Source organism: Anas platyrhynchos, chromosome 6 (assembly GCF_047663525.1).
Source record: "Anas platyrhynchos isolate ZD024472 breed Pekin duck chromosome 6, IASCAAS_PekinDuck_T2T, whole genome shotgun sequence".
Lineage (NCBI taxonomy): Eukaryota > Metazoa > Chordata > Aves > Anseriformes > Anatidae > Anas > Anas platyrhynchos.
In genome coordinates this window covers 38,319,017-38,332,964 of record NC_092592.1, presented here as the reverse complement: position 1 = coordinate 38,332,964, position 13,948 = coordinate 38,319,017, and the positions used below count along the sequence as shown (strand labels likewise).

At 40.5% G+C, this 13,948-nt stretch overlaps 1 protein-coding gene across 1 annotated transcript in view; it reads left to right on the top strand.

Moving 5' to 3' along the window:
- Positions 1-13,948, top strand: part of ADAM12 (ADAM metallopeptidase domain 12) — a 183,702-nt gene that overhangs the window by 146,976 nt on the left and 22,778 nt on the right. Inside the window, exons 12-14 of the mRNA XM_072039907.1 lie at positions 2,939-3,116; positions 8,065-8,154; positions 9,548-9,743. Of these exons, the coding sequence (XP_071896008.1) occupies positions 2,939-3,116; positions 8,065-8,154; positions 9,548-9,743 (464 nt within the window). The remainder of the gene's footprint in view (positions 1-2,938; positions 3,117-8,064; positions 8,155-9,547; positions 9,744-13,948) is intronic.

The following is a 13,948-nucleotide window of genomic DNA, read 5'->3' as shown; positions in this document are numbered from 1 at the left end:
CAACATCTGATAGCTTTTCCCATCTGCCAAGGTTATCAGACCTCAAATGAAACAGCTTAAAAATTGAAAAGACAGCCAATATGTAGACTAACATCAGTGAGCAAAAACTGTGGCTGTTACATTGGATTATTTTGTCAAAGAAGGAGAAGGAGAAGAAGAAGAAGCAGAAGCAGAAGAAAGACAAGAAGAAAAACAAGAAGAAAAACAAGAAGATGATGATGAAGAACAGTTATGTTTAATGGTTAATATCATGATATTAATGATCAATTATCATGATATTAATGATCAATTATGCTTCCAATATACCAACTGACATCAATTGATGTGGTATCTTCTCTCGTATGTGTGGTTATCCTTCAGGTGTTCCTCTGTTTCCATTTATTGTGTTTTTCTTCATTTTTACTTTGCTTTATTTTGGGCTTACTTGGTAAAGAAAAAATATTTTCAGAAAATTTCATCAAATAACATGTGCTGCACTGATGTCAGCTGAGGAAATCAATGTCAAGAGCAGGAAAAGCCAGAAGATGAATGGATCTCTTAGTTCAAAATAGGAAACAGCTTGAAGTTCCTTTGGGGGGGAAACAGAAACCTCATTCATTAACAATGACATTATTTCACCTCTGGTAAAGAGTAAGGATTCTGTTCTCCCAGTGATGGACAGACACATCTCACATTCATGCAAATGACCCTGAGCATTCATGGATACAACGGAACGGCCCTTAAAATACTGGTGATTTTGACTGGCAAGCTGTTCTTATGGACTGCATGTGGCTCAGACATCTGGCACAGGGAAAAATGCATTATTTGTATTCCTGAATTGATTTCAGACTGTGTAAGGTCTGTATGACTCCCTGCAACTGTATGACTATCCTCTCAGTGGATATCAAAGTAAATCTGTGTCACTGAAGTGAAGGATCTCGCCTGGATGATGCAATATTCATTTATTCACACTTTGATATGAGGATCAATTCTGATCAAGCACTCATATATTTTGTAGAGGATTTATCACTCAGATGTATCTGTGGTTCTTGAGGTTGTTTGATAGAAGTGTACATCCACCTACTTGATCATAGTCATGCACACAAAACTTTGTGCCTTTTTTCCAATCAAACTAAGAGTGGGACAGGAACTTGTGGTGTTCAGTTAAGATCATCTCCATTTGCTTAATATAAAAAGGTCAGTAGACGTTTTCCCAAGTGCCTTTATTTTCTGTTTCATTACTCTCAGTACCTTCCATTTCCTCTTGAGCCAAGAGCTGCAGCTAGAAGCCTGACTCCTACCTCATGCTATTCTGAAATTTGTTTATCTTAGACTCTGTCATTTTGCCTAAACATTAACATTTTCCAGAAATCAGCTTCTTAAGTGAAGAGGCCTATTAACTTTCTGAAGTCATATGTCAGTGAACCACAGAACTGTTTAGTTTAACTAGACAAGCCTTGTAGTGGTACATGAAAATTATTTTCTTCTTAAGAGTCGTGTTTATGTCATTTACCAACAAGCCGGCTGTATTACTGCAGAATAATCTGCAAAAAGGTAATTTTAAGAGGGCACAAAATTAATTCTGTTATGTAGAGTACCCCTAACCTTTCTACAAGATCCTAATTAGCTAATCCTAAGCATGGGAAGTTATATCATGTCTGCAATTGTCAAGTATTTCTTTTTTTTTTTTTTTTTTAAAGAAATTATCCATTTTTGATAGCAATAGGTATCACCATCCACAAAGCAAGCTTTTCATTTCAGAATATTAGAAATAACAGTTGATTCATCGAAGTCTGAAGCTCAGCAGTGCAGAACTTCCATCTATTATCTTGCTTGTTGGCAAGGATTATGCCCTGTCCCTAATAATACATGATTGATACAAAGCGTTTAGTGAATAAAGTCCAGTCATTATCAGGTTGTCTCCCTGTGCTGCTGTAATGTTAAATTACCGCTTGACTGTGGAGCAGCAGTAAAGAAGGTCCTGGGTCTTAGGGGAGATAAGGCAGCTTGAAAGCTGTTTTTCTGCTTGGTTGTGATCCAGATTCAATGTAATTGTGTGCACATCTCAGTGCAGAGAGGGCACAGCAGACTTCTGTAGGATATAACTCTGATGGCCAGACCCAGGTGTCATTTGTCTCATTGCTTTGAGTCAAACTGCAAATGTTCATTAATGAGAATGGAATTACGTCCTCCATCAAAAACCACAGATTATCTGGTGACATTTGTACTCCACTGGATCATTTCACTAACTGTCCATGCATTTTCCAAAATAAACCAGAGACCCTAGGTGCCTGCACAGCAGGGCCAAATTCTGCTCTCATCAATATGAATTCAAAACGTGGGTATTTTCAGTAGCGTCTTTATAGTCATCCAGATTTCAAATAAGAACTGCATTTGGTTTAATCATTAAATTCCCAAGCTCAACTTTGGTGAACTGTAGAAGCAGGTTCTCACCAATTAACATGTTGTTGTTTCTTTCTCTCTCTCTTTCCCTAAAAACATGCGGGAAGTTTGCCACTCCACAGAGCAAGATGAATGAATTTGCCATTTGAGGCTACATTTTCCAAGACTTTTTAGGATGTTTTGCAGTCCGCTGAATGTTAGAATCCTCCCTGCAAGCCTAACATTTCTTTAGGGTCAGGATCAAAATTTGCTCTGTAACTACCTGCACAGAAGGGGGAGAAGGAAATCTAAGTACGAGTGCTTCCAGTCTTTACCAGCAGTTACAACTTTAAATGCAAATGATGAAAATTTCCTTGCTCATCATCAGAAATTGTAATAAACACTTTTGGCACGATTTCACAGTGAATTGTTATATCTCAATCTAGTGTTAAAGGGTAAAAAATTGAACACAGCCTTCTTATTTGTGCACAGGTGTGCTTAAAGGTCAGCAGTGTGACAGGAGAGAGATGTTTTCATCTGATAATGATTTTTTTTTTTTCATGAATTTTTCTTCCAGCTACCCATTTCCCATGGTATTCAGTAGCTGCAGCAGAAAGGACCTGGAAAACAGCCTGGAGAAAGGAGTGGGAATGTGTCTGTTTAACTTGCCTGAAGTCAAGGAGTCCTTTGGTGGACAGAAGTGTGGGAATGGCTACGTGGAAGATGGAGAGGAGTGCGACTGTGGGGAGCCTGATGTAAGACACCACCTGTGAATTACTACTCACCTCCTATCTGCTGGGTTTTAACAGTAGAGAAGTTCCAGAGTGGGTTTGGCATGTTTGGTGTAAAGCAGAACTTCCCCTTCTCTGCTCCTATCTTATCAGCTTAAGCCTCAGAGCCCTCAGAAATGCAGGGTTTCTGCTTGCCTTGCATTTGGGTTGCTGAAATTGCAAAGCATTAGTTAAACATATGCTCAGTTTGCCATTAAGGAACAGAATCTCTCATGGTTCATCCAACAGACTAGCCGTGAGTATCACGTTCCTAGCAATAGAGACGCCTGTACAAATAAGCTAATAACCGAAACCCAAAATAAATTTGTTAACATCACTTAGATTTCTCAGGATACCACACATTAACTGAAAGTTCTCTTCCATCTATGAGAAGCTACTGAATTGATACTGCTTAGGTGTCTATTTTGTTGCAGCCAGTTTCAGGTTTTAGGTACAACACCTTTCCCTCTTTTGCTATGAGATTTTTTTTGCTGTTAGCCAATTACCCTGCTAACAAAAATAGCCTTTACTGACTCCCAGAAAGATTACTACTACTTCAACAATCATTTCGTTTAGTTTAGAGAATGTGTCAGAGGACTGCTCAGATCAGGAGGAGATAGGCAAAACCTGGGGGTCAAATAATATCCGAGCACACATTCTTATCCCTTTGGTTCCCCATGTTCATTGGCAGTATTGAACTTCTCCCAGATTATCTGAATTAAATACATCAGCAGATGAGGGATTTGTTTCCTGTGATAAATACAGCTCTGCAGACAAAATAGATCGGGGCAGTTAAAACACTGAGATATTGCTGTATCCTGTCTATACAGTGTATTGGATTTACACAAGCCATAAGGATTTCCTGACAGTTCACTCATTCTTCAGGGTAACAAGGTTGGAGGAAGCAGGCTTATCTTCTAGTTTAAAGTCAATAGAGTGCAAGCAGCTTGCAAATGTCTTTCTAACCCAGTTATCTTTCTCATTTTCACTTTTGAATGATAGCAATACCTTTTCAAGTCAAAGCCACTTAACATCAGCAAGCACTGACTTGATTTGCCTCTTCTTTCTATGTTTTTCTTTTTTAATTATGATGCTAAAATGCACCTTGGGTCCAATTACAATAGTTTGGATTTTACTGCTATAATCCAAGTGGTACCAAATACATATATAAATATATACACATATACATATATTAGAGTAGTTAGCAATTCACTCTCCAGTCATTTAGACCAGCTGAGTTTTGTCAATAGTGGTGCAGTACTTTATGGCATGGAAAGCTGTACAATAACGTGCGCTAGTTGTGTTATATCGTTGATCAGAATTAAGTATCTGTCTGAATATATAGATGTAGATGGTGGGTAAGGGCATTTCTCCTTTACTCAAGAATCTTTTACCCTCAGAATTTTGATGAGGCGTTGAAGAATTCTGTGTGTTACTCGCCAAGGAAAAACAGCTCTGCTCTGTCCCCCAACTAAAGCATCAGCTCCATGTTGAGATCATCAGGACAGCAATGGATTCATAAGGGCTATGGTACACATCCCACCCTTCAGACAACCCCGGGCACAGTGATACAGTAGGGACTGTTTGGTTACCTTCACACATCATGGTCTCATATGCATCAGATGCTGGTCAGCTTCTTGAGTATAATGGAAGCTGGTGTGCTCACCACCAGGCCAAGAGTATAATTCCCAACCAAGGATGATATTACCAGTTTAGCCTAATTTTCGATTGTATTTTAATGTCCAATATGCTGTCCAATGTCAGCTGTACAGGAAGGAGGGTTAATATGGATTATACATACAAAGACAGAAAAAGGCAAAGAACAACAACAACAAGCAAAAAAAAAAAAAAAAAGTGGGGGGCAAAAAAAAAAAAAAAAAAAAAAACAAAACACAAGAAGGCAAGCAAACAAACAACAAAAAAATCACCATTGTACCTTTGGTCCATGAGAACTGGAAGGTGACAAATGTGGCCAATTTTATAACAGGCTACAAGGAAGATCAGAATACTACAAATTGGTAAATGAGAAGTCAGTTCCAAACAAATTACTGGCAAATGTAATAAAGAGCTACTGCCTGAGTAGCTGTGGCATGCCAGGGACTGTTCTGAGTCCTGCTTTTGTGCCAGGACGACCTGCTTTACAAACTTATCACTGAGCTCTGCAGGATTTAGTAAGTAGGTGGAAAGGGAAGATCCAGTTATATCAGCCTGTTTCAAAGGAGCTTTAGACCAAAGCCTCTTTAGAAGACTACATGGCTATAGGATGAATGAATATTGCACAGACAAGAACTGGGTTAAAAGACACGAAATATAGGGCAAATGTAAATAGTCAAGTATGGCAGTGACATTATCTGTGTGATGTGTCCTGGAAGACTACACAATTCAGCATATTCATAAACAGCCTGAGAAGAGGAATAGTCTAGAACATGCTGATGGTATTAACTAGGCTGGTAGAGAGGAAAGCTGGCTGTGAGGAACTGCAGAAGAACCTTCTGAGATGGCTTGACTGGGCATTAAGGTGAAAAATGGGATGCAGTGCAGAGTGATGCATGTTCCAAACATCACAGATAGGATGATGGACTCTGAGCTGACTCTGACCATAGAGGAGCAAGACTTCTTACTGCAATAAATAGTGTGACGAAAATGTCAGCTCAGTGCTCAAGGGTAGTCAAAAAGGTAAATAGGCTGTTAGAAATTATTTGGAAGGAAATAGGAAAAAACAACCAACCAAACAAACAAACAAAAATTTAAAAGAAAAGCACCAGAAAGCCACGATAAATCTGCTGCATGATGTGTCTGAGACAGCATGTGCAGCTTTTTCCTACCTCTCTCCCTGGTCTCAATAAGGATAAAGCAGAATGAAAAAAGGCTGAAAGAAAAACAACCAAGGTTGTTTAAACTTTTGGAGGCATTCTGCCTGGAAAAGTAGAAAATGAAGGAAATAGTGACAGAAGCTGATAAAATCATGAGTGAATTGGAAAGGAGTGAATAGGGAGCAATTGCCCCCGGCAAGAACTGTGCAAATGAAGTTAGCAAATGGCAGGTTTCAAACAAGCAGAAGGAGCTGCTCCCCAGACTGTGTAGCTTACTTGTGAGTTCCTTTCCACCAAATGTTGCAGGTGCTAAAATGCATATGGATCCAAGGAACCCAGGAGATGAGGAAGGTATCACATATCTGTGTTCATATTCTTGTCTGCAAGCATTTTCTGCTGGCTGCTGTCAGGGTGTAGCAAGGTTAGATGGGTTAGGTGTGGCCTATCTTGTATTCTAAGGAAAGTGGGGGTGAAAACATGGTGTCATGTAGGTGATTGCATTAGTCTGTTTAAGACACTCTGATAAACCCAGATCTACACCAAGAAACCCACCTCCCATCATTGCTGCTGTAGCTAGCAGTGACTAATAATAATAAACTACGACAGGATGGTAGTTTCAGGTGGCTGCCTCCCATCTCTCTTCCAGCCTCCAAAAACCCTGTGAGCCTTTTCTGTTTGCTTGCCTGTTTGTTTATGTTAAAACCATTCCTGACAATTTAATAGCCCAGGCACAAAAACTATTTACCAAGCTCATTCCCTGCAATGAGTAATAAGTGAGTGAGCAATTGGAAATTTGAAAGGCTGCAGCAACATCATTCAGGGAGCTGTGTCTTTGTCCCACGCTGCCTGTGGAATGCCAATTGCTTTCCTTGGGTTGCTTTGTGGATGGCCTGATGATGGGGTATAGGAGCTGACAGTTTCAGAAGTATGTTAATTGGATTGACATCGCTTTCCTTCACTCTGCTTTTCTCAGGTTGCTATTGAGATGAATTTATAAGATCTTCTTCTGTGCAGAGGAATGTTACTTCTTAAATACAGCAGCTGTGCAGAAATATTTGTGTAGCCTGCTGCCTTCCAGCATGATCAAAAATAGGTGCAGGAAGTTGTTCTGCTGCTTCAGAGCAGCACAGTTATCTTTGTATATTCAGGCAGAAAACAGTGAAATTCGGAGAATCATTTTGCTCATCTGCGAGTGCAATGGCAGCCCTATCTTCCAGCTGGAAAGCTTTACAAAAGCCAATAAGGTAGCAAGAGGCTGTGAACATCATTCTAACCCACTTATTTTTCCTGTGTTCCCTGTATTGTTAGTGATCCCTTGTTAAGTCAAACTGACTTAACACAGCTGAAGAGCAATTTTATCTGCTGCTATTTTCGTTAGAGAGCTGAGATTCCAGTGCAGCTGATGTAACTTGCAGCTTGTGAGTATAATCTCGGAAAAAACAACTCCATTATTTTCTGAAACTTCTTAACAGCTCATTCTACTGAGAATAAAGTTTGTAAAAGCCCATGCACAGCCATCTAATCCATGAGTGTGAAATTGGGATGTATCAGTTAGTAATAATGCAATTCATGCTCTTCGCAAAGCTCTATTACTGGAATACCCCAAGAAAAGATTACATGGAATGGTGTCATCATCTTTCTTTGCAGCAGGCAGCAGACTCCATGCAAGACAGAAATTTGGTGAGCATCTATCACAAAACAGAGAGCTGCAGTGGTGATGCTCAGTACCTGGGGCATAAGTCTGGGATCTTCAGCTGTGGTGAATTCCACAGAAAGTGATTAATTCCACTGAACTTAGTGGAAATAAAACACCATACTGTTGTGTCAGGATCGGTAGCAGCACACTTGAGTTGTTCGTGGTATTTGGCACTAGACCCCTGGCTAGAATAAACCAGCCTTCCTCAGTGGCTTCTCTGGTTTTACTACAATTACTGCAGTTGTAGGAAGGAAGGACGGACAAGACTGTTTGGATCAAGTTGTAGAATTTCATACATAATTCATTAATTCATGCCTAGCTTTTCTTGGCAGGGCTATAGCACCTCTTTGAGAAAGTCAGCCTCTCTTGATTTACAGCTCTTTGTGACTGAAAATTGTCTGCTTTTAATTTATCCCCCGTCTAGGAATGTACAAACCCGTGCTGTAATGCAACTACCTGTACTCTGAGACCAGGAGCAGTGTGTGCACATGGACTTTGCTGTGAAGACTGCAAGGTGAACTGATGGAAACCTTTCTTGTTTGTGTGGGGTGGGCACAATTCCATAATCTTCTCAACAGCAGACGAGTAAGCAAGAGCACAGACCCAAATTAACATCACTAAGTATTAAGACCATTACCTTTCTTGTGAGCAATTAAAAAAATGATCAAACTCTAACAGTTACTGAAAGGGCAGACTTTAACAGTGCCTGTGCTATTTGTAGCCATTTCATTTCTTCATGCAAAACCTCTTCCTTTTCATGAACTTGTATACTTGACTGTTTTTCATGCTCATGTGGATGTTGTGCTGTGGCAAGCAGTCGTTAAATGATGGACCCTCTTTTTATGGGAAGACTCTTGAAATATTAATTTTGTCAACAGCATATATATTTTTAATGGCTGAGCATCAGCTCTTGTGGACTCCTAATGTGCTATAAAAAGCCAACTTGCTGCAGGCATTTACCTTCTCAAATGCTCACACCAACTCTTGCATATGGGCTAATAAAGCATTCAGCAAGTTTCCATTGTGTCTGTGGCAACCATCTGCCTAAAAGCTCAGACCTGCAAGCTGTCAGGACAGCATCAACCTGCTGCAGCATTTTCCTAGGGAGGATTACCTTCATGTGTTTTTGCTTTTCACCAAAAACACTGGTGATGCAGTTAAAGTTCAATGGTGCTCCCAGAGCACACCTGTCTCTTGTTGCTGGTGATGCGTGAATGTTCAGACTGGGATTCTTTTTAACATTCCCTAGTTGCCTTCACCTCTGAACAACAGAGTTATCTAGAGAAATTGGGACAGGAGAGGAGTAGTTTTTTGGACTGGTGGTATTGTTAAGTTGAAGAAGATCTTGAAGCCTGTGAGAGAGCAACATTTCCCTGAGCTATCAGGGAAGCTCTCAGGGAGTGAAACCAGCATCAGGTGAGGTGGTGACCCTGTGAGTGACCGCTCCAGCTGGAGCTGGAGAGGTTCTGTGGTCATCTGGCTGCCCTGGTCACTGTGGTGTTGTCACAGCTGGCCCCAGCACAGAGCAATCACCTGGGATTGGTGCTGTGTGGATGGCAAGGTTTCTGGTCTGACTTCCCATCAGCACTAAGGAGCATCCTTTGCTTTACAGCCCAAAAATATTTCAGCATCTGCGTGTTTAGGAATGGTTGCAGGAGGTGCATTGAAAAATTTTGTTCGTATTTGAAAACTAACAAGAGGCTGGATTTACCTTCTGACCTGAGCCACTTTGCAACATGGATCAAATAAATACATTTAAAGAGTGGCGTAATCCTTATGCTGTCCACTGCAGTCAGTTGGTGCAGAGCCAGTGGAAAAAAAAAAAAGCTGTGTGCTGCAAGGGTTACACCGCTGCATAACGCTTATTGATTGGAACGACAGCAGTGAAGGTTTTGTTTGTTTTGCAGTTAAAACCAGCGGGGATTTCTTGCAGAGAGTCAAGTAATTCCTGCGATCTGCCAGAGTTTTGCACGGGAGCCAGCCCTCACTGCCCAGCGAATGTGTACCTGCACGACGGGCACGCGTGCCACGGGGTGGACGGCTACTGCTACAACGGCATCTGCCAGACCCACGAGCAGCAGTGCATCACCCTCTGGGGCCAGGGTGAGTCCGGGAACCAGGAGATCTGCTTGTCAGACTGCAGGAAAAGTTGCCTGTGATTATAGCTGGATTTGGGGGAATTTTATACAGTGCCAATCTGTGCTTATTCTTTCCTGAAATGGAGAACTGAACAATGAGGGAATCATTTTGTGATTCATTTTCTCCTTGATTTGCAGTCATGTTCATTTCTTGCAGCAGGAGGTAGAGAGCGGCCGTAACTAGGTTCATTCCACGGCACCACTAGAAATGGCTCTGTGAACTTAGGCAAATCGTTTAATACTGATTGATACGGTCTTAGTTCATCCTATAGATTGCTGAATGCTCCTGACAGAGGTAGAATTCACATCCCTTTTCAGACTGCTTCCACCTGATCTCTGAGTTGCTCATCCGCAGAATGTCTGCTTACATCCCAAAATAGAGTTCAATATTTAACACTAACACGAGATTCTCACAGCCCCGTGTGCATTTTATTAATTGGTGTTACTCTGTAAACCTGCCTCCTGATAATTCTCTTAGCAGAGCATGCACTGAAGCAGAGATTTTATTCGCCCATGGGAATTCACTCACTTTTTGCAAAAATCTAAAATGATGAGCTCTTAAATTATCCTAAGCAGATGATAACCCAGGAAAGCTGTTCACCTTCTACCTTTTTGTGGCCCTCCCACTGACATACCAGCATTAGCTCGGCATTTTGCTGTTGCCTGTTGCCTCACTTGGGACAAGTCACATCTTCAGCATCACACTCGGTCCCTTTTACAAATGGGAAAATATTTTGAACTCACAGGGAGAGGTGATATTAAGAGCTACATTTAATTATTTCTTTTAAATTAACTTTTTTGGCTCCTTTAGGTTCCTTCAATTCAGTATCTAGCTGTCTTTAACTCTATTTCAAGATTTTGATATCAATTTACGATGCACAGAGGTTTCCCTTGGTCATAGCCCTCATCAGAAGTCCACTGAAGAATTTATCAGTAATCTTCATAAGAGCTCAGACCACTTTCCAAACTTTTCAAATGAACATTAAAGCATCTCAAGAAGTAGTGCCAGTGATGCAGATAGCAGAGAGACATTAGCTTGCTCGTGTGGGTATAGGAACACGTTAGAAGAGTTCCAGTTCATAACGAAACTGCCTACGTGGAGAAAGCCATGCATCTCATGCACTCCTCCGAATCCCACTCGTGTCATAGAGGTAATATGAGCTCATATAGGCATGTGCAATTATAGCCTCCAGTCTTAGTCATACTGGGACTTTTAATCCCCTGGATACAGAGATATTTCTCTCATATAAAGCAAAACCTCCTTATAAACCAGTTTCCCATGCCATGGAAAGTTACTCAGTCAGACTGTTAGTAATTTTGGTTGCTTAGAAAAATTCAGCTAAAGGTCAGAAAGCTGTATTGCTGTAGCTCCCTTGCCAGGTCTGTTTCCTAACAAAGCACGTCCTCCAACACCCCCGGGCTCCCCAAGTTCTTTCTTGTCTTCCTTCTCTGGGCTATTCAACATGGGCACTGCTGTGCATGCAGTCTCCGGCGGTCAAGGCTGTGGGGGTCTGCTTCTGAGACAAATGACTTTGTTAGGAACAGGGCTCAAATGGTCACAACAGACATTAACTGGAATACCCTTATTATCTGAACCTGAACTGCAAGCCTGAGCTCTGAACTCACTGGTGCAGATATAAATTAGAAATAATACCTGTAAATCTTCAAACTTCAAGCAGACTAGATTTCAAGAAAGAAAGAGGAGGGAGAAAAAAAAATAAATCAAAAAGAGAGAGAGAGAAAAAAAAAAAGGCTTGTATTCTGAATTTAAAGACCAGGGCTGTAAATATCTCCACCTGCTCATACTTACATCTTGTTGGAGCATGAGCTGGCAGAAGAGGGCTGGAATGGGAAGAGGGGTGGGTGGGCCATGCAGCTGGAAAAAGGAGAAGATTTCAAATCTTGACTGCTTTGGCAGGACAGATAAGAAAACTGTTTCCCTCTAGCTCTGCTTGCAGCAGCAGGAGGGATTTGACATATCAAGTTGTTGTCCCTGGGCTTTTTATCAAAAAGTTACATTTGAACCTTTAACCCGATTGCTGTAATTGATTAAAATTTGTTTTTAACAACTGTGTGTGTTGGAGGTGGGATGAGGGAGTAGTTGTGGGTTTTTCAAAGAAAATTTTATACAGTAAAGGGAAAACAGGACATAGGTCCTTTACATTAGTTTCCTTTTTCTTCTCCGTAAGAGAAAGCTGTGCAAAATACGTTAACTTTTCTTAAAACTGCATTCAGTATATTGAATTTCTTATCGATGTGTTCTCTTGTATATCTTTCTTCATTCATAGTCTTACAGATGCCCAATGATAAATGTCAATCTTAATATTTTTAGCTCTGAAGAAAAATAATGAGTTTGTCAGAGATAGTTTACATTAGGCTGAGCACCAGGAATCTGTTTCCAAAAAGGAGTACTCGCGTTTCATCAGGTTTCTTTGTTACTTTCAACAGATAATTTCTGGAGGAAAATTGGAGGAATACTTTTTGCTGTTCCCTATCTGCAATAGGCTGGAGAGCTCTGAAAACAGCCATAAATATCAAGTTCATTCCAGGCTGCTCACAGAACACACAGATTCCTCTTCTCCCTTTCTTGCATTAGTTCTCGTTGTTTTTATCTTTAAGGAGCAGTATGCATGAGGGGCTTGTGACCTTTTTTGTTTCATATTAAAAAATTTCACATTGCACTGATCTGACCTATTGATAGTGGTGTGACAGAGTGATAGATCGATAGTAATGCATTTGTGTAATGTCTGGTACTCCACTGGCATTTGCAGGGAGCACCGAGATACACAGATAAAGCTATTTAAGAGAGAGAAATTATTGATTACCAAGGAATAGAAGATTCTCAGCTTTAAACTCTTGGCATTTTCTGCATTGACAAGAAAGTGATTCTTCAGGGAAGAAAAGGAAATGTTTGTCACTGTGTTTTCCTACATTTCCCCAAGAGGGAAAAAGCAATGATTTGGGGGAGCCAATGGCAGGCATTGACTTAATAATTAGAACATGCTTAAATCTGTTGCGTAGACATGGCCATTTGTTTAGGCAGGAACAATCTTAATTTTATTGTCAATATTTGTTACAAAGGCCTGTCAATGATACCAAAGCTTTGGATTTTTTTCCAAGCACAACCCTACAAGCAAAACGGGCTTTCCCATCTAAGTTAAGCAGCAAAGCCACTGCTATTTTTTGAAGGAATACATATTTATCTGAGTACTGCAAAATTTGAATCTCATTTAGGATAACCAGTGAAACCAAACAGTTTGGGTCATTGCAGATTTACAGCAATGCCTTTGCTTTTAGGGGTGTGAAAAGCATTAAACCACGTTCTCAAAGCTAGCGAGAGCTGGCATCCTCCTTACATGCAAAAATAATAACTCAACCCCATCCCACTTTTCAGAGACTTGACAGCAGGGATCACCAAGAAAGGCCAAGAGAAGCTCAAGGAAGTTTGCTGGGATCTTCAGTGCAGTAAAACAGACTTAATGAGATATAAAACCTAGGTGCAAACCACGTGGCACACACAGATGAATTTTTATGCTTTTATTTATTTATTTAATCAGTTTGTTATCACACTACAAATAAGATGACTCCCATCTGAGTGTTTTTGTTTTTTTTTTTCCCCTCCACATCATATACGCTCCATAGGTATATAATTTTAATAAGTCTGAGACAATGTTGGGAGGTGAGTCTAAATATCTTCTGTTTCTGCTTGCTGCCTGATAACCGAAGTTTCTCTGTTCTTGCAGTCAGCACCATGGTCAGAAATTTCTCTCTTCTCTTTTGGGAGACTGTGACAGTGCTTTATCCTCCCAGCAGGTCTTGTGCTGGTCTGAAATGACACAGCATTTCTGCACTGCTTCTGAGAGGGCAGAACATTTTTTTGCAATCTTAACATGAAAGAAGTGCGTTTGTCAATATACACGTTTGGAGGAAAAAAAAAAAAAAAGTCTCCAGGCTGACAACTGCAGTGGTGAGCTTTGACCTGCAGCAGTTTCAAATGGTTGATTTAATCCCTCGAATAAGGCTCAGCATGGAAAAGCTGACAGGACCTTAATTACAGGGTCACGATACTATAATTATCAACAGCAAAGTGAAATAAACTCTGCTCATCCAGTTCAAAGCACTTAATATCCACTGTAAATCTCACAAATCATTTTGTCTTTGCCTGTAGAG